Genomic DNA, 20105 nt, shown 5'->3' with positions numbered 1-20105 from the left:
TGAAGGCACAGCATCAAGGTTTTGATGTGTTCAACTTGCTTCAGAAATGCAAGTGAAACAATAGGCCAGATTACTACAACAGTTGTACCAGTTGGGTCCCACTAGGATCTGTAGTTCAGGGCCTCTCAGCATTCATGAAGCAAAAATACCCCCCAAAGAGGCAAAGCTGTGGGTCTAATGAACTCAGCAGAGCTGGGACTCATTCCAACTATTTAACTTAAGTGTGTTTTCAAAAAGTTGTGTAATCCCTCATTTGCTTTCTAAGCTACATTCCAGAGGGATAACAGATATAGCCTTACTTATTTTTCTCCATCTCAGTAATGCCATTATTTCCTACCTAAAACCAGAGAACAAAGCTCCATTCAGTACAGCTCATGGGTTCCTTTACACTCCTACCTGTTGCTAGTGCATTAGGAATGACCCCATCCATGTAGATGTAGAAGAGCAGTCAAAAAATTATGTGTCTCATTTTAGTCCAAGCTGGGAGGACATATTTCACTTGCTGCTATGAAGCACTGGAATGCTATTTAAACTCCTGACTTCTACTGAGAAGACAGAATGCACCTTTGCCTGTCAGAAGAAAACCACCCTAAATCAGGGTCCTGTTGACTTAGGGCAAGCAGAATTAAAGAAACACATCACCAAAGCCATGTCTTAAAGCCCAGTTTATTTCTCTACCATTCCACCATGGTGGGTAGCTGTTGTCAATACATGCTATTATCTTTGGAGGAAGAACATCATTAGCAGGTTTATTGCTTACTAATGCCATGGTGAGGATTGTTTATTTTATCTGGCAGTTGATATGTAAAAGAATGGCTTAAGGACAACAATATACATTTCAGTCTGAGGAACTCATTAATGATACTTTAATCCAGAGGAGTCTTAGGTTTTATTTTCCTTTACTCGGCACTGGGAAATTTTTTTTCTTGACTTGTCCTCTCTGAACTTGCCGAGCACGAGTTCCAAATCCCAGAGACTGCATTGATTCTGTTAAGTACTTTTGGCCAGGAGAGATGCACAGCATCACCAACAGTTTAGCATCACCTCCTAAAAGCAGGGGAAAGACAAAACATACTTATTTGCCTCATTATTTCAGTAAGTTATACATTGTTACCATATTGATACACAACAGTGAGCACAAGTTACTGTTGTTTTCATGAAGCAGAAGACTGCTCCTGTAAAGGGCTGTTGAAACAGACAGCTCCTTCATGGGGAGTCTACAAATTGTGAAACACTTCGGGGCAAATATATTGTTAGATATAATGTAGATTATTTTCCCCTATTAGATTCATTAAATAATCATCATGTATGTTATGGCTCTGGGCACTTATTTTAGTTCTGTCAAATATTTGTAAATTTGGGGTCATGGCAAAATAGCTTGTGTGACAATAAAATGAAACAGACTTGGAGCTTATAGACAATAATTAAACAAAGGAAGAAATGGCCATTTTCAACACTTCACCAAAGTCATACAACAGATTTAGTTAAAATCAGGCTGAGCACCTATACAACATAGCTCTCACTTCTCTTTTTGGCTTTCCCTTCTCACAGTAGGGACTCCAGTACTAAGTGAAAATCAAAGCTTAAGCAAAAAAAATCATAGTATTTCAGAAACTGAAGAACTGTTATCTCATTCACTGTCAATACCTTGAACTGGAGATTAAAAGCATAGGGGCTAATATTTTCTGGCTGAAGAAAAATGGTCTATGTACTACACATATGGACACAAATCTGATATTACTGCAGGCATAATGCTTGCTTTAAAACTGCTTCTGCATTGATGAGGAGCTAAAGAAGAGGAAGTGACCCCAACACAAAAGGAAATTGTAGCACAGTGCCATGTCCTGTCTTCCTTCTTTGTCTTGCTGCTACAGGGCACAATGTTAAGGAATGTGCAAGCAGGTGATTACACCCTGTAGTAACAAAGATTGAAGTTTAACTTTTAAACTGTACCTGACATGAAACACAGGTGAAATGCAATTTTTACCCTTTACATGATCCTATTGAGATGTTGTTCTTCAAACTGAGCTTTGGAAAAAGCAAGATTTAGCCTGATTCAGGAGTTCAGAACTGTCACTGTGCACTCACACTCTCCCAAGCCAGAGTCTTTGAAATAGAGGGCACATTCAAGCAAGGAATATAAGATCATCTTCTAGTTTTACACAGCAAAGGAGAGGAAAAACCAGGAGAAGAAATCTATATTGTTGAACAAGAATCAGAATAATCCCTCACCTACAGAGTCCTGAAGCAGGTGTGTAAGTTTGCTGTTCCGATATGGGACGTGAGCTCGCTGCTCCGCTATTGCTCCCAGAACGTCGGCCAGGGCAGACAGGCTGCGGTTGATGAAGGAGGTCTCTCTCAGTGCTGCCCCTGTCACTCCAGACAGACCTGGTACAGTGTACAAAAAGGCATTGGTAACACTAAGCAAATCTGCCTCAAAACTGTAATGTGAAGGAAAGGATTCAATGTTTACAGATGGTCCAAAGCATCTCATGTTAAAGTTGATCTCTGCAGGTGTACAATGCATTTTTTGCTCCATATGTATTAAGAACAAGGAACCAAGAAAGCAGGAACACCTTTAGATCAGACAAGACAACACTGCTTTTGAAAACACGAGTCCACAATGGCCCCAAAGAGAAGCCTGTTTTGTTCCACCATTTTTTATAATACTTAGCTGCCCCATCTGTATCCCCTTGGAAATAGAGACAAGACACTGATGGTGTCTTGTCCACTGATGGACAAGCTGCAGCAAGAAAACTGTACAGCAGCCACAAGTGTGAAGTGTTTGGCTTCACCAAAGCCTGTGGAGTGGTGTTTTATGGCATGATTTGCTGTAAGGAAATGGACAAAGGAGGTGGTAGAAGGTGCCCTTCTACCACCCACCCAGCATGGTTGTACATAGCTATGCTGCCCCTGAACAACACAATAAAGGTTTGGTCTATGCAACACATTGCACCAATTCAAAGAGGTGCTGCAAGCTCAACTCTTTGATCAGTCTGGATGAGGGTGCAGTTAAGAGTAATTAATTCCTACTCTCCTTACCATTGCCATTTGGGGACAAGAAATTTGCTATTAGCATTTAGCATTGTGTTATTCAAATTCAAGCTTTCTTGAGGATAGCGGATGAGGTACACATACATCCTCAGTCACTTCTTACCCAGAGCACATGATCCATGTCAGGCAGAGCTGATGACAATGGGATCAGATGAGGCCAACAGCTTCCTCTACTGCCTACTCTCCTATCTCTAGACAGGTACAGAGAGTGGCTAGAGATCTTGTTTTCCCCTTAGGCCAGCATTTTCTAGCAAAGGGGAGCTCAAGAAGGAAATGTGAAAAAGTACAGTAGTAGCAAAAACCCCAGGAGTCTGGACAGGGAGGGCTATAGAACTGTGACTGTGGGAGAGGATGAGGTTGGAGTGGTAGAGGCTCCAGTTGTCAGAAACAGAGCAAAACAGTTTGGAAGACCCTGCCAAAGGGTGGATAACAATCCAAGACAGGATGAATCTCCAGGTAACTTTACTGGGGTCATTATATATACAGCCATCCTCAGGCTGCTTGTATATCAAGGAAAAGTGGACTCCTGGAATAACAGTTATCCCCCTAAAGAAGAAAACCGCAAATAGGGGAGGGGTTACATGTTTAAACTACTGATTATCTGCATTTGGTTAGATGAACTTTGATAGAGCATTTAGCTGAGTTTTCAAAGCGAAACACAATTTGCTAAAAAGGGACAAATTGGATTGTAAATGCTACAAATTACCCAGGCCAGCTGTAGAGCCAGCAGGGCTGGGTGCTGACATGCGTGAGAAGCTTGGGGTACTGCTGCTCACTTAGATTTGCCCACATTTTAAAACAATTACAAGTTAACACTGCCCTCACTTTCAGCAATATGTCCACTAGCACATCTGATGGCAGAGGTCAGTCTGCCACTAACTAACTCATCTAACACTGATGGGAGCACAGCTCTTCTGGCTTCACTGGAGGATCTGGCCTGCTGAGCCCCAAACCGAGGAAATGTTTGTCCTGATTTAACTGAGAGAACAAACACACGCCCTGTTGCTCAATTACATGTTTTCAGCATTTAGAGCAAATGAAAAAATAATGGATTATATTAGGTTTCTCTGTAGAACAAAAGTTTAACAGTGAGCAACAGCAAGAATTCTTGGCAGTAAAGTAAAAGACTCTTTCATAATACTGGTTCACTTTTCAAAACATTATTTCTGGAATGATACATTTGGCTGCATGGTTTTTCTTGGTAAGAAAGCTTGTTCTTTAGGAAATAATCAAGTTTTTAAAATTATTGTGTGCATAGAAGAGGCAGGAGGAAAATGCTTTGAAGAAAAAATGAAAACAATATTATCTTTTCAACACTAATTTCCTCCAAGACTTTTTCCACAATAAAGCAGAAAAATCCACACATGGTGATATCAATTATTACAGATATTTGTGATATTTAAATAATTTATGCCCTTTAAACATTTATGTACCAAAACATGCTAATTTTCAGAATAGAAAAACAGGCCTAATCAAAGCAGTCTGAACAAACAGTGTATCTATGATAGGGGTAACCGTCCTGGGCTTTTTTCAAGCTTATACAGCCATACTTTGAGTTAAACTGTACCAGTGTAAAACTGGATCAATCAGCCCTCAAAATTTTGTGTATGGGTCTTGGGTTCAAACCACCCCTGTGTGAGCAGCATGCATCCCTCCATAAAGGACTAAGGCATTTATTCTAATCTAGATCCATGAGGATCCATGCCCACAAACACACATGTTCGCTTACCAACACACTCGCTCCCAGCCAGGTCCACCAGCTGCAGTCTTGTTTTGACTTGCTTAATTTTCTCAGTGGCTTCAAGCTGCACCGGTGAAGAGGCTCTGGAAGAAGAGGTGGATTTATTGTCTCTCATTTTTTGTGGAAAGGTGAAGGAAGCCTCTTTATTTAGTCTCTGACTGGTTTGTTCATCTTCCCATAACGTACCTGGTTAATGGAAAAAACAAAAGAGAGCTTCTCACTGACACTGAAAATTAAGATGGGGAAAAAATGGAGTATCAATAGGGGAATGTACAGTATCTGTTGCTTCAGGCTGTTCTAACAGAAGCAATGTACAAGCCAGAATTCATGGCACAGGCAGGCTGAATGACTTTTTCTATCTTAAAGTTTTACTCATCAAACTGATCATACCAATTGGTAACAAGCTTCGGTGTAGATTGTGTTGTATCCAATATCCCCATTGTTGACATCTGTGTGGAAAACAAGAAATGGGAGTCCAGTAAGGACTTTAAAGAGGCTTTTAAAAAAGTTTTAGACTTGTTGTAACCAAAATGCAGTTTCGGATGCTTGGGAGCAGTAGGCTCTGAAAAGAGATTCTATGTATTTGAAATTACAACTGCTGGTGCTGTGGCAAAAAAAAAAAATAAATCCTTATCCTACCTCTTCTATTTTGTCCTTTGTTGCTGCTCCCCCTATACTTCCTTCAGCCCTCCTATCCCACTGCAAGATCTCCACACGACGAGCTATTTGCCTCAATAGTGTTATTCCCACTTGTTCAGGTTGGTTACCTACTAGTATCATTCCTCAGCAGAAGCATCGGGCTTTCTCTATTTGCTGGGAAGGAAGACAAATATTGTCTGGGAAAGCTGCTTTCACATTAGCTTAGCAGAAATATATATGCAAAATGGATTTCCCAAAGTAGTTTTGTTTTTTTTCTCTTAGTGTTTTGGTTTTCATCTATCTCTTTCTCTCTCTGAAAGAACAAAGGAATAAAAGGCACATATTCTGCTACAGGTCATAGAGACAACAGACCTCCTTGGGTGTTTACAGAGTTCTAGTTGGAATAGTAGAAAGTTTCCAACTGCAAAACTTGACTAAGGAGCAGACTGACTTGCCTTACAGAAGTCTGTACTTCTCCAAGTAGGCTGCTGCTAAGCCCTGAGCCAGATCTTCACAGTGTAGGCAGAGCAGCTGTGTTGGCTTACACAGAATAAATGGCTTCAGGCCATACAGTGTCAAACTAAGTGTTCCCACTCCTCTTCAGTTTTAGACAATGAAATTAAGAAACAGCTCTCCTCAAACAACAGATAATACTGATCAAAATGCTAAAATACTTTAATCAAACCTGAAAAAGTGCTGGCTTGTCAACCTTGGCTTTAGGTGCAGAGTTCATCACAGACTTGACAACTTTTTCTTTAGTGACTAAGGTATCTGACATTGAGGTATTTGACAATGGCATCTGGCTTTTAAATCAGGATCCTTTCCTTTTAAACAAGCCACACTGCTGCAGTGAGGTCCCAGGTGCCGTGCTGCTCTCTCTGTTCCCTTACAGTGTACATCTTCACCCATGTGCTGTGAGTCAAAAGCCAGAGATTGCATTCAACAACAATTAGCCATTTCTGCAGAGCTTTGCTGCCAGGCAACGTGGCACAGTGGGGTGGCTGCAATTAGAAGTGGCAAAGGGGATTATGGACCAGACAAGATGGCTGCTGTGCTAATGGTGCAAGCCCTGAGTTTCAAAAAGTACCATCAGTCGAATTGACAAGAATCTGAAGCTGACTAGAGTTAACATCGGGAATGCTGGAGCTGCAGCTTATAAATTAACTGTGTCTTTTGGCAAGGCCCACAGGTAAGAGAGGGCACTGTTTGTTCTGCTTTTTTGTTGGTTTAATTTCTGATAGCAGTCTAAGGAAAAAAATGTTAAATATTTCCCACTTTCTAAAATCATATTGTTGTTGCAGAATATGAAGGAGATGGACCACAGCACTGCAAGCAGAGAGCCTAATTATAACATGAGCAAAAGAAAACAAAGTTACCTCAAGAGCCCCAAAAGAAAGTTGTTCCTCAACCAATAAACTGGTTAAGTCTTGGTGTGGTAGTGGAAAGCAGAAATATCAATGTTGCCATAGTAAATAGGACAAGTATTTTGTCTTTTCATACAGTGGCCTATTATTAACAGTTCAAAAGATTCTGAATTTAAAGGGCATTTTTGCAAGGCAAAGAGTAAATAAATTTAATTCTTTCTCAACCAAAAGCATATGATGATCCCTAAAATGTATGGTTAGCTTAACCACAAACTTTCTATGACATGTAATTATTCATTCTAAGTGATTTAACTACTTTATTTGAGTATGTACCTTATCAAGATCTTTACTATCTTATACCTTATCTTATGATTTTCTGATAACACTTATTCATTAGTTACCTCATGCAATAAAGCTTCAACAACTCTGGAAGTCAAGACATAAAGAAAAGTGCTACAAACATGAAAATAGTCTGTTATTTAAGAAGGAATCTAGAAGTTAGAAAAATGGAAAAGAACTGAGGGCATGTCTCAAACATTGGAAAAAGGAAGAAAAAGCAATATGAAAACCTCCCAGTCCACAAACTGTTTTTCTAAAAACAACTGGCTCCAGATGTATCTTAGTAACATCCTACTTACCAAAGTTATCTCCAAAGACAACTGTGGTTATGGTCAATGTCACTACCAGATGAGAGCGAGAGGAATGAGCATGCACCAGTGTTGGGTGCGTGACTCTCAGCTGTAGGCCTTTGTTGACTAGATGCAAAAATTCAGATACATTTTCAACAGTCCTAAGAAGTAAAGAAACAGAAAAGATATTTAACTGACTTGCAGGAAAAATCACACAAGAAAGCTGACAACTTGAATGAGAACCTCAGCATTTCCATTTCCCTGCTTTTCTCCTTATACTACTCTCAGTTTTGAGCTGCACAAACAGATTTTTTCAGGTGGTATAAAGATGAAAATTCAAGCCAAAAGCTGTGATGCAGTCCTGAAAGTGCTGCAGAAGTGGCCTGCTAGCCTTGCAGGTCCAGAGGTACTATAGTTCAGCTCTTGAAGCAACAGACATTTCTATATCTCCACACTTTGGAAGAAAAGACACAGGTTTAGACATTGCTGGAATCTCTGGTCTTACAGAAGTAAATTTGTCAGTTTATGCTGAGATAGCTCATTTTCTTAGGTACAGAATTAGACAAAAGCCCCCAAAATTTCTCTGTGCCTCTGGAAGTAATATTTTACATTTGGAATTAAATCCAGAATCCCTGGAAAAAAGTCCAGGGATTCCACTGTTCAATGAGCACATCGTCAGAATAAATAGATGTGAATTTCTATAGACCATTTATCTCATACTATCTGTTTTCTGTTCATGTTAAAAGAAGTACTGCAAATATAACCAATCCAAGGGCAAAGACCTAGCACACACAGTGAAAAAAACACAGACAGTGAAATAAATTGGTTAGGTAAAGAAAAAACCCACTATGATTTTCCCTATGTTTGCAATGTTTAAAAGAAATGATATAAGACTGCCTACCCTTTTCTTTCACTTGTTGCCTTCTTCAATAATCATTGAAGGTAGAACAGTTGTTTTTAGGTGGGGGTATAAATGATGACTGTGTATCATAGCCTGGTCACTGAATGCTCTGTAACAGCACAACTATTAATAACACTTATGACAGGCCACAGGCTTGGTTCCACAACCCTGCAGTCAGCAGCAGCTAGCATGTGATAAAAGGCAAGGTCTTTATGACTTAGATTTGGCTGATTTCAGTAAAAGTCACACCAGGCACAAACTTTTTTTATGCTAAGAGCCATACTTGAAGAGTTTAGAGACAGAAGAACAAAAGAAAATAAACTATACTCAACTAAAACAATTTCTTTAAAAAAACAAAGCAAGGGCATCTGAAGCACAGAAAAGCATTTGGCCACACCATATCTATAGGCACTTAGGAGAAGCAGCCAGCTAAACTCAGTTCCCTGTGTATCCAGGCCTGCACGAGGTAAACAATCACTATAGACTTCCCCTATCAATCCTGAGCCACACATGCCAGCCTCCACGGTGACACCTCTACCTCTGGGCAGCCACTGGGGATGCCTCCTGCTTGTTTGACCTGGTACCAGCAGAGAACCAGTGGCTCCAGTTCCTACAGTCAGAGCCTTACACTGGAGTGACCTGGCTATTGCCTCACATCCAAGGAGGCACACATCCTGCCTTCCCAGGCCTTGAACAGCATCTTCCAGTGGCTAGTCAGCCAGGACTGGAAGGCCCGAGGGGGAAGCAGCCTTGGCTAGGATGCAGCACCAGGCTGTTGGATTCTGCAATCTGCTGCCCCATCCCTGCATTTGCCAAGGAAGACAGGGCTCAGGGTGTGCTGTCAGTGCTGGTCACCTATGGCTGGGAAGCTGCAGCTGGCTTTGAAGACAAGCAGCACCCCCAGCCCAGTGTGGTGAGCTTGGCACAGTAGCTCCCCCACAGGACTGACAGAAATAATATTTTAGTGTAATCTCTACGACTCCATCCAGCCTTATGTGCTGCACGTTCCAGGACCAGATTCTACAAAGAGAAGCCCTGTTGTGGTTACATTAAAAATTTGATGCTGAAAGTTCTCCAAAGTCAACCAAGCTATAAAAGAAGAAAGAGACTGAGGCTTTCATGATTCAGTAAGTTGAACATGTTAGCAGGAAAGAGACTACTGTACTTTATTGGATATATGGAGAGGCCAATGAGACCCAGCAGGCCAATATATTCTAGATGAAATATTATCATAAATGAGGATGTGTTTTTATTCAAAGCAGCAGCTGTTTACTTTAGATTTCAGGCAGCTGGGTGGCCTCATTCAATGATTCCTTTACTTTGTTTGGGTTTGTTCTTTCTTATTAACCTTTCTATGTAATTATTAATATAACGTGTTTATGAATTGGACTTTTTTCACTGCTTGCATTGTAATTGAGATACAAGTCGGTATTTTTATTTATGTTTGCATTAGAATTTCATATTAACTGATTGAGATAAGTGGCTTTTTAAGAGTTTTAGTTCAAGGCACCAGGTTCCTTTGCCATAAATTAAAATTTACAGAAATAAACAGGGCAGCCATTTTACTAACTAGAGGGACAAACAAAACCTTATTGCAGCTTCTTTTTTTTTTTGTCTCTGTGGCACAAGTCCCACTGCTTCTCACCTCTCCCTTTCCCAAAACCTATGAAAAGAGATGGGTCACCCACTAACTATGCAAAGTTCCCTTGGGAAGTGGAACAGGCATTTTTCAGGAATAAAATTATGCCAGGCCAGCATCTTAGTTACTGAAATACCTTAATTAAAAACTACTTGGAGGTTTTGATGAAACAGGGAAAGTTCAACTCCCAGCCTGCCCACACTACATGCACCCATCTTCACTTTCTAAGTCATGTGGCTCCTTTCCTGTCTAGTCAAAGGAAAAAGATGAGCTCCTCCAAGAAAGATTCAGCACACATAGGTTGAGTTCTGCTCCCAGCATCCTCTGGAGTTTTTCATTCCCCTGACAGCAGAGCCTTAACTAGATACTAAAAGTTGGAGTAGAGTCACAGTTGGGAAATACAAGAATAGGGACATAGAGAAACCCAGTAGTCAGCATAATACAGACAGAAAGGGCAAAAGGATTCATCACTTTAAGCTCCAGTCACTTTTCATTCATTCCATGTTCTTATGGAGCATGCAGAGTGCAATCAAGCTTGCAGAATTTCTATGGAAATTGTATTTAACCTTAAGACCAAAGAGCAGGCAAACCCCAGATTCAAATGTTAATCCTTCTGAGAATATTGCAGTGCTTATTATTTCACAGAAAGAAAGGAGAGTCATATAGCTCCTACAGTAAAGAAAACTACTTGACAATTTCTCTGGGCTCCTACTTTTCTATGAGCAATTAAATTGGTAGAAAGTACAAATCAATAAATGTGTATCACTAGGTAGAATAAAAGTACATTTACACAGTCCTCCAGTACATTCTTGTATTTTTATCAAGGCTTGCTGGGAATAGCATTAAATACACATAAACAAACTACTGGTCTGTTTATGTGACTAAGTCCCACAGGACAAAATTATCTCCACTGATGGTGCATTTTATTTAATTGGCATGGGATGCATTTCATATCTGACTGCTAATTCCCCTTGGAAAAGCAGAGATTAGACCATGACAAGAATTATTATAGAGAAGCAAAGAAAAACATCACATTTCCTCAGAAACATAGAAAACACTAATACTTTTCTAAACATTTCAATAGAGCAAGATGTTTCTTTTCACAAACATTATTTACTTAAGGAGCAGGACACTTCTTTATATGACATCTCCATAATGCACATGCTCCTTTCTGGAATCTGTTCTCATGCTGGGTGCTCACAGAGAGATGTCCAGTTTAATTCCACTGAATACCATCACCTCTCTGGTGCCACTAGTACTGCTTATTCTAATTTTTTTTTTTTTCTAGCTAATATTGATACTACTATGTAAGGCCCAAAGAAAGGCCACAAAAATGGTGAAAGGCCCAGAAAGGAAGCCAGATAAGCAGAAGCTGAGGTGACTTGGTCTGTTCAGCCTGGAGAAGAGGAGACTGAGGTGAGACCTCATTGCAGTTACAACTTCCTTGTGAGGGGAAGCAGAGGGGCAGGAATCAGCCTCTTCTCCCTGATGACCTGAGGGAACAACCAGCAGGTGTGTCAGGGGAGGTTTACATTGGATATTAGGAACAGATTCTTCACCCAGAGGGTGACTAGGTACTAGAATGGGATTCTTGGGGATGTCCTGTGCAGGGCCAGGAGTTGGACTCAATGATCTTGTGGGCCCCTTCTCACTCAGGACATTCTATGATAAATGACACAGCCATTACTAAATTGAAGCATCTGAAACAGATTCCCTCTTCTTAATGGATGAAATTTTATGAACATATGATTTTTAACATCTAATTACCCAAGGTAAGTTTTTTATATATAACAAGAAAGCACTGTACATTTGCTTTGTATGCCACACTTACATAATGCCAAGAATCATTCCCATGAGTACTAGAACAAATCTTCATAATGCTTAGTAAGTAAAAGAAGGCATTAAAGTAAGCATAGCTGTAGCCTTGAATACCCTAGCTCTCCCTACACTGTCCAGTTGTGTAAATAAGGATCAAACCTGGCATACACCAGTGCTGGGGAGGGACATCTTACAAGTGAATGGTGAGAAGCTTTGCTGCTTAGCTTTTAGTCAGAAGAACCTTGATTTTCAAGACCTACCAGTTCAAATGCCAACATAACAATTCCAGCTTTAACACCTTCAGTTATGAAAACAGAACACTAAGTAATATTAAGATGGGTATTTGTATTAAAAGATCACTTAAAATCTTATTCTAATTTTTTGTAACTCCAATGCATGAGGGGAAAGCTAACACCGTACAGCTGCTTAATTATTTGCAACTGGTACATAAATTTAGATTATAATGTGTAAATTTTATAATTCAATGAGACTGAATGGAAAGTGCTTTGTGCCAAGATTATCCCTTCTTTTTCGACAGCTGACAAGATGCCATATATCTAGCAACAACAACATATGTGGCAATCTTCAGGCATTCTGAGTGGAAGGAACTCAGCACAGGAGTGTAACTCAAAGTAACTACATTTATTTCTGGAACTATTTTGACATTTGCAGCCAACTGCAGTCTAATAGACTGGGCTAACAGAAACAGAACTGTTTTTTGCATATGGTAAGGACTCATTGTTTAGAAGCAATCTGGTGCCTAAAATGCAGTTTTGTGACAGCTCTACACAGTGTTAACACCAGATAGTGTTTGCATGGTAGGAGCAAGCTCTGTACTCACTCGTGCGTCAGCAATGGCACATCACTCTTCCCTTCTCTGGTGGTGACAACATCACGCTTGACGCCAAACACTTTTCCACAAGTGTCTTTGGCCAGAAGATCAAAAATTTCATTATTATACACTTCTACAACAGAAACCTCAACCCAGTAACTTCCTGGTGGCTTTTCTGAAATAAGCCTGGCAAATAAAAAAAAGAGAAAAAAAAATTTGAAGAAAAAAGTCCAGAAATGTTGAAGTCAAACCTCAAAAGAACAATCTGTAAATAGAGATCTATTCTTTAATTGTAATATAATTACAATCTGATAAAAGCGTTTACTAAGTATCTGCAGCCTTGGAATTGCCTCATCCATATGCTAATGTTAACTTGAAGAATCAGAATATACAGTTTATTTATACTTGAGGAAGTAAATAGAATTTAGTTTTCCAAACAGCTGTGCCAGCTTGTTTTTTTTCCACTAGCCTCCCATCTCAGGATTTTTTTTAATACCATTTCTCTGCTGGCAGTTTCTGCACTCAGAGCTCAGAGTATAAAATCTGGCAGAGTGCAAACAATGAACAGAGATGGGAAACTATATCTGGAAGAAGTTATCTGTTTGCAGCCTGAGAAAATCCATAAATTAAGGGCTTCTCTCTTCAGGAGAGTATTTACTGTTAGACAGTTATTCTCATACAAAATTGGTTCTTTGATTTAGCTTATACCCTTCTCCAAAACAAACAGGCTTAGCTGGAAAAACTTCTAATGGTTCTTCTACTATAACATAGCAGCATATCAGTTCAATCCTATGTTAGGTTCAATTGAAAAAAATCTAAGAACTCTTAAAACAAGAACAGATTGTAGTTTAAAATTCTACTATCCTTCCTTGGGACTGGGTTCTAATCTGAATCCTCTTCATCTATTCCAGTTGTCAATTTTCACAGAACTTTTCAGAACTTAAATTATCTTTTGGACTCCCACAACTATGGTTGAAACATTTTAGTAGTTTAATTAGAGTCTGAAAGCCAGATGGACAGATAACACACAGTAAAACTGCATAATCTTATTGTATTAGAAAGTTGGATTAAGCAGGAGAGAGACTAGAAATCTATATGAAACCTCAAGTATCAAATGGTGGTCTGAGAAGCTATGAATATTAACTATTTTGAAGCTGAAATCTGTAATGATAAATACACTACAAACATTATTTCATCCTTTCCATACAGTTTAAAGTGACTGCCTCTGATGGCAAGCCTTTACTTCGTTTTTACCTGAACACTTCTTGGGTAGCTCGGGGAATAATTCCAAGTTCTGATTCCTCTTCTATGGCAAATGCTAAGTTCCCCTCTAACTGTGGTCCCAACATTGTGTATGTCTTCCCACTTCCAGTTTGCCCATAAGCCATTATACACACATTGTACCTGAAAAATAGAAGTGCTGTGATTTATTTTACCATTATCAAATGTCTCTGTTAGGTGGCAAGTCAAACTCCAAACAATGTGGGAACACAAACAAGAAAATAAAAGCACTGCCCCTGATTTCTTTCTGCAGATCTCAAAGTCTGAGAGTAATTACTGTTCATAACATCACCTAAACAGATTTTAATTTTTAAGCAGAGTTGAAGGGAAGCTTTTAAGTAGAAGTTTAAAGGATCCTTAGCTTGGAATGATTGATGCTGTTAGACCTCCTTGCCTGCTCAACTTTCAGCTTTTGCACTACTGAGCTGCTTTTTAATCAGCTCCTGAACCACTGCAGCTTACAGTACAGCATTTTAAAGTAAACCATTTCTGGGGTTGATTTGGTAATAGTGCTGTGCTGCAAACCACTGCACTTGTGTCCTAACAGCTGGGAACTCTTCATCTCTCATAGCCTTTTTCAGGCAGGCTCATCAGTCATAGCCCTCAGAGAAGACAGCCCTAGGAATAGGAGGCACAAATTTTAAACCAAGAGCACCAATTGAGAATGATCATGCACACAATGACTATTCTGGAACAAAGGTGGCAGGAACTACTCTGATAAGGACAAGTAGAAAATGAAAATGTACAATATCAGTACAGAGGAACAAGCACCTATGAAACATCGTCTTCTGAAGCAGACAAGTAAATATGTCTATTGAACAGAACTCCGAAAATGCCTCTTAGCTGCACTGAGAATAATAGAAGAAGAATTGTTCACAGCTGTGAGCACTGTTGTGGATGTCTGTGCCACAGGGATCTGAACTGAAATGTATGTATCCTATCTGGAAAGTGTGTTACTAACACAATCAGATCAAAGTCAACATCTTAAGCAAAATAAGTGGGTGGATACAGATGCATCCAGCCACAGTACTGCTTTGTATGGAGGATCGACACTGTGCTGTGCATCTGAAGTTTTGCCCCTCCTTGGCTGTTCCTGCTCTGCTGCTCCTGCCAGAAGCTGGATGTTGACCACAGTACTGTGCCAGCCAAAGCCCTGGAAGATGTGCATTTATGCTGACAGGATTGCTCTATCCCTGGACTATCCTGTTTGTTCAGAGATACGACATTAGCACAACCTTCATACACAAGAAGTGCTTCACAGTTTGCAGAAACTTCTGCTCTACTAGAGTTGCAAGAATGGGCTTGCTCCTTTTCTGCCAGGGAATAAAATTTCACTGCCTAAGCTACCTCCTCTGTGGGCAGACCTGAAACAGCTGCTTTTGATTATCTGATGCTTTTCCTCATATCAAAAATGTAGTTTCAAGCATATGCCAGCATATTTGAATGAACACCCCTCATCTAATTGTTTTAAATGTATGGTTTCAAGTCATGAAATACTTACATGCATATTAAGCATGCCTAGAAGCAATTAATTCAGGAGGATTATTTTGAAAGCATTCACTTGTTGGAAAGAAATGTGGGCTGATAAGCCACATGGAAAATACCTGGGTACCCTTCCTGGGAATGTGAAGTCAAAGTTGCAGTCAGTGAATCTATAGTAAGGTCCCTCCAGATTTTAGCATGCACTGCAGAGTATAAAATAAGAGTCTAGTCATATATTTGATGAAGTAAAGGAGATGATATAACTGTAATTGAAAACAAAGAGCACTACAGTAAAATTAAATGTGATAGCAATCAGGCCTGTAGATCTGAAATGAGGGATTTCTTGAAATATTCACTGCTGACATAAATCAGTAGAAAAGCTCACACTAATTTTGGTAGTTTTTAGCTAGACTAACCATGAGTAATTTTCACAGTTCTACTCCTCATACATACTGCTTGGCCAGCCTATAACTTACTGAGACTTCTAGCCCTGTTTCAAAATTAAACAGATCTTTGGAACCAAAAAAGGAGCCAGATGTTTTTCCTTAGGAAAAACAGAATTAGTCTTCTTAGAAGTCTCTCCTAAAGGACTTTCCCATAGTCCAGCTGTTTAAATTTTCCTTAATTGCTGCTAGTTATAAGACAGTATGCATCATGGACAAAATAGTTCTGACAAGATACAGATGATATGATTAGAAGGGGGCAGAGGATTGGAACATTGAAGACAGGGTGCAAGTCATGTATCAATCAGTGGTAACTTCTCTGCCAAAGCCAAAACAGTGTTTCAATCAGCCTAAATGAGCCAAAACTGGCCAAAGCAGGTACAGGAGATAATGAATTGTTGGGGGATTCAACAATAGGACAAGCAGCAGATTACTTTATGTTTATCTATATAGTAGTTATTTATTATAGTTTACTTCATTGGAGCTCTAGCTCCAGCATAAAGCTTTCAAACAGAGAAATCTGAAGATTTTTTACTATGATTCACCTATGTGCCCTGGTATTTTTCCTTTTCCACTTTATTATTATATGTAACTGTTATAGTCTTCTTTAGAAAAGTTCTTATTTTCAAGCTAAAACACCAATAGTTTGTAGCACTTCTCTCCTGAAAAGAGTGTGGGTGTTCACTCCAGCAAAGTTACCCCTAGGAGAGAGCACTGTTAAAGGAAATGAAAGGAGAAGAAGTTCATTCTTTAAAATAAACAAACAAGTTGGATTCTTCAATGCTGTAAAGAAAAGAAAAGTTACCTTACTCCTCTGTTGACCCTGTATGGCTAATGGTAAACTTTAAAGCCTGCTATACTTTGTCTGGTTTACATATGGAACAATCTTTTCTTCCTGTATATTTGTACTGAAAAATGAAACAATCCATTAAGAAAGAAAAACAGAAAAAGTATGGAAAAGGAGTGAACACTCCCTTCTACTCGAGCTAAAAGTTGTTACAGACCACTTTGGAACCCAGACTAAAACAATCAGGAGGAGCAAAGAGGTTCAAGGTTCAGACTATGTCTGTTTCCCATTTACAGTGGGAAGGCTGCTGTGCTCATATGCACAGACTCGCCTTTCCTGAGAATCTGCTTCTGTTTAAACAGCACTTCTGGAAGAACAAGACAGGTCTATTGTTTTCAATAACAGAACATTTCCTAACTGAATACAAAATCTTAGCTTTTAGGACAGGGTTCTCCCCATGTAAAAATTAGTAAGTGGGAAGTACAGCAGATCAAAGTACAGATCAGATGTGTCTGAATACACTTAAAGGACCTGTTGAACCAAGGCAAAATTATGATCATTGCAAAAGGAAAAGTAGGGAGAGAAAGCAGTAGTTTTAAGACTTCTTTAAACGCCTACAACATAGTGGTCCCTAGGTTGATCAGCTAAAGAAACTGTGGTTACTCATCCCTGGTAAACAAGAATAATGCAATCTATGACTTCCCTCAGCCAGGCAGCCTTTGGGAGCCTCTCGGTGGCATATGGTATTCCCAATATTCACAGTATCTTTAGATACCTCTTCTAGGATGCTTTTAACAAAAAGAACCTTGGAAACTTCAGTGTGCAGGCTGCTGGGAACAAGGATTCCCACTGTTCAACTGTGAATAGAAAGGGACTGTCTTTTCCTCTCCAGGGGAGTGAAAGGTCCATGACAGCCCTACCATATAATTAAGTGGTATTGGAACAGGGATGAAAAAAGGAGCAGAAAGTTATGTATAAAACTCAGCTTAAGCCTCAAGGATTATAACAATATGCACATCAAAGCCTCTTTGCAAGAGTAGTTTAAGTTGGCTCAGTAGTTATGAAAAATCACACTTCATGAGCTTCAGTAGCTAGAAGTAATTCCATGTATTTGTTAGTGCTTGTTACTGATCAGTTTTGTATCCAAACCAGAATTCTGTTTTACCCCAGTGCCTGAAGGAGCAGTAGAATGACTGAGAATGCTCAGTTCTGGTTCAACCAGGAATCAATTGCACCACCTCCTATGGCCTGTGCTGGACACAAAACCAGAACAGAGAGTGGCCCTGGCAGGCCTTTCCCATCGCACACAATGTTCACAGTGAACACACTGTTGGAAAAGATGTATCATACAATGTCTGCAGCTGGAAAAGTTATAAAATATAATGTAAAGAACACAAAGAAAAAATACAACATCTTCCTTTAGAAGCATCAATTTGACAGAAGCAGATCAGAGGAAAAAAATGGGATTTTTTATATTTTTACAAATTTGTCTGCTCTGCTAAATTTTGTAATCCCTATTTTTACTGTTTCTACAGAGAAACAGCATTCACTTGGTGCTGAGTAGAAAGAAAACAGGAAAATGGAACTGAAAAGCCATAAAACTTGACTAGATCACCATTATTAAGTATTTTTTTAATTGATAGATTTCAGTAGATTATTGTGCTTTAGCTTTCTTACTGCAACCTTTTAACTTACCCATCCAGGAGAGATGTGAGCAAAGGGGCCACATCTGCAAATACTGCATCTTGAGACTCCAAATCATTGTAAACTCTGAGGAACAAAGTGCAATGATTAACCAAAGAAAAATAGAAATGTTGTCACAAGAACACAGACCACAGAAACTCTAGGCCAGTGACATATAATCTGGGACCTGCTGACATTTCTGTGACACAGAACTGAAAATTTGAACTCCAAAGTCCTCACTCACATTTTGGGAGCAGCTGTTGTGCGTTTTGGGGAGAACAACACATAGGTGTACCCTCGTGGATTGAGCTCATCCTAAACCTCCTGCCTGCCCCTCTGGCACTCAGTCTTTTTTTAGGCTGTACTGGATCCCTGTAACTTTTCCACACCTACTATAATGTGAAATATCCCTGCTGCCTGGGATTCCTATGTATCAGTTTATGGAAGACAGTGGCCTGGTTGTACTGGCCTGTGGATGTGGGTGAAGTTTGGTGGGATGGGGTGGGGGGGAGGAAAGAAGCACAAGAAGCACAGAGACTGCAGACTTGCTGAGGACTTGTCTCAGAAGACTCAGAGGCACAGCAGAAATCAGAATGCTCCTGAGGGTAATGTTTAAGGATGCACTATCTTTGTGGGCGATATCAGCCTAAGGTGTTTCCATCCCCAGCCCTGATGAACTACCTACTCTGAAATCAACACTTCTAGACTTTCTTTTACATAATGAGGTGGAGTGCAGACCTTTTTAAACAGAATGGAAGACAATTAAATTGCATGAGTTATTCTACCTCTTAGAAAAGAGCAATGACATTTCAATATGTGGGCCAATACAGTGATGTCTGAAACAGCTCCATATGTTTTTTGAATGCAAAGAGGAAAAAAAAACCCAATAGATATCTTCAAAGAAATCTTTCTTCCAACCCTCTCAGGTCTGTACAACATAAAATCAAGACCTGAAAATAGGAAATCATCAGAGAGAGGAAATTCTGATCATAAAACATGGATATCCTAACTCATTCATTTCTTCTGTAGCACACCAAAAATGTATCCTCCCCAAGATTACAGCCTGCAGCACCCATTGTTTATACAAGATGAACAGAATCTAAAACATGAATGTCTTTACCCACAGTTAAATATTTGAGGTATGGATGTTTATCTTTTGAAAAAGTTTCCTTTTCTGGTATCTTTCTGTGGTGATTTTTTTTTGTCTAGCTCTGTTTTCCAATACGTGATATATGCTCTTTATAGCTCACAGCAAAATGGCTAATTAGAAACAGGAATTTTGGTAGCAGCAAATGTTACAAAGTGTAGTCACTCCTCTGTGTATACAGTACAGCAGTACACTTCAGTTAACAGTATTCCACAGATTGTACAGGATACCACAGGGTTAACTGAATAAAGACAAAGTGTGCTCTTCAGCATTTACTCAAGCCTCTTTGTATATCTGACCATGATCTGTCTGGTACAGTCTACAGACTGCACAAATAGAGTTTTTGTATTCATGCTCTCCATAAATAAGTTTATATGGAGGGATCACTGATAAACGGATACAGAATTGGAACCAATGCACTGAACTCAGCATTTTTCCTGACAACAGCCAGAGAAAGGAACAAGAAACAATATGGTGGTCAGCGACACAATAATTCATCCCTGTGTTTCATCCTGATCCTTAAAAGCTGTATACTGGCCTCAAAACTGAAATATGAGTTGAATCTCTGATTCAAAAAAAATATTATTAGAATTAGCATTCAGTTTCTTTCTGCATCTTGCTAAATTCTTGGCCCAGAGCAACATCCTGTGGCAACGTGTTCCACA

At 39.5% G+C, this 20105-nt stretch overlaps 1 protein-coding gene and 1 long non-coding RNA gene across 5 annotated transcripts in view; one reads left to right on the top strand and one right to left on the bottom strand.

Moving 5' to 3' along the window:
- Positions 1–647: 647 nt before the first annotated feature.
- KIF25 (kinesin family member 25) overlaps positions 648–20105 on the bottom strand; it is a 41196-nt gene continuing 21738 nt past the window's right edge. For all 3 annotated transcript variants that reach the window (XM_071431073.1, XM_071431083.1, XM_071431093.1), the window contains 7 exons: positions 18306–18380; positions 13872–14021; positions 12627–12803; positions 7437–7588; positions 4784–4981; positions 2233–2388; positions 648–1047 (listed from right to left, as the gene is read on the bottom strand). In XM_071431073.1, the coding sequence (XP_071287174.1) occupies positions 890–1047; positions 2233–2388; positions 4784–4981; positions 7437–7588; positions 12627–12803; positions 13872–14021; positions 18306–18380 (1066 nt within the window). In that variant the 3' untranslated portion in view covers positions 648–889. The remainder of the gene's footprint in view (positions 1048–2232; positions 2389–4783; positions 4982–7436; positions 7589–12626; positions 12804–13871; positions 14022–18305; positions 18381–20105) is intronic.
- The window catches only part of LOC139591881 (uncharacterized), a 29320-nt gene continuing 15585 nt past the window's right edge, over positions 6371–20105 (top strand). The window contains exons 1-3 of one of the 2 annotated variants that reach the window (XR_011679790.1): positions 6371–6623; positions 6736–6853; positions 11256–11471. This is a non-coding gene — a long non-coding RNA (uncharacterized lncRNA). Of the gene's footprint in view, positions 6624–6735; positions 6854–11255; positions 11472–20105 lie in introns of those variants that run through there. The other variant, XR_011679789.1, reaches the window with a different exon arrangement.

The sequence above is a fragment of the Agelaius tricolor genome, unplaced genomic scaffold (assembly GCF_023055355.1).
Source record: "Agelaius tricolor isolate 1412-34295 unplaced genomic scaffold, bAgeTri1.0.p SCAF_1, whole genome shotgun sequence".
NCBI classification, from domain to species: Eukaryota; Metazoa; Chordata; class Aves; order Passeriformes; family Icteridae; genus Agelaius; species Agelaius tricolor.
The sequence above is the reverse complement of the archived record's forward strand: the minus strand, read 5'-3'. Positions and strand labels throughout refer to the sequence as shown.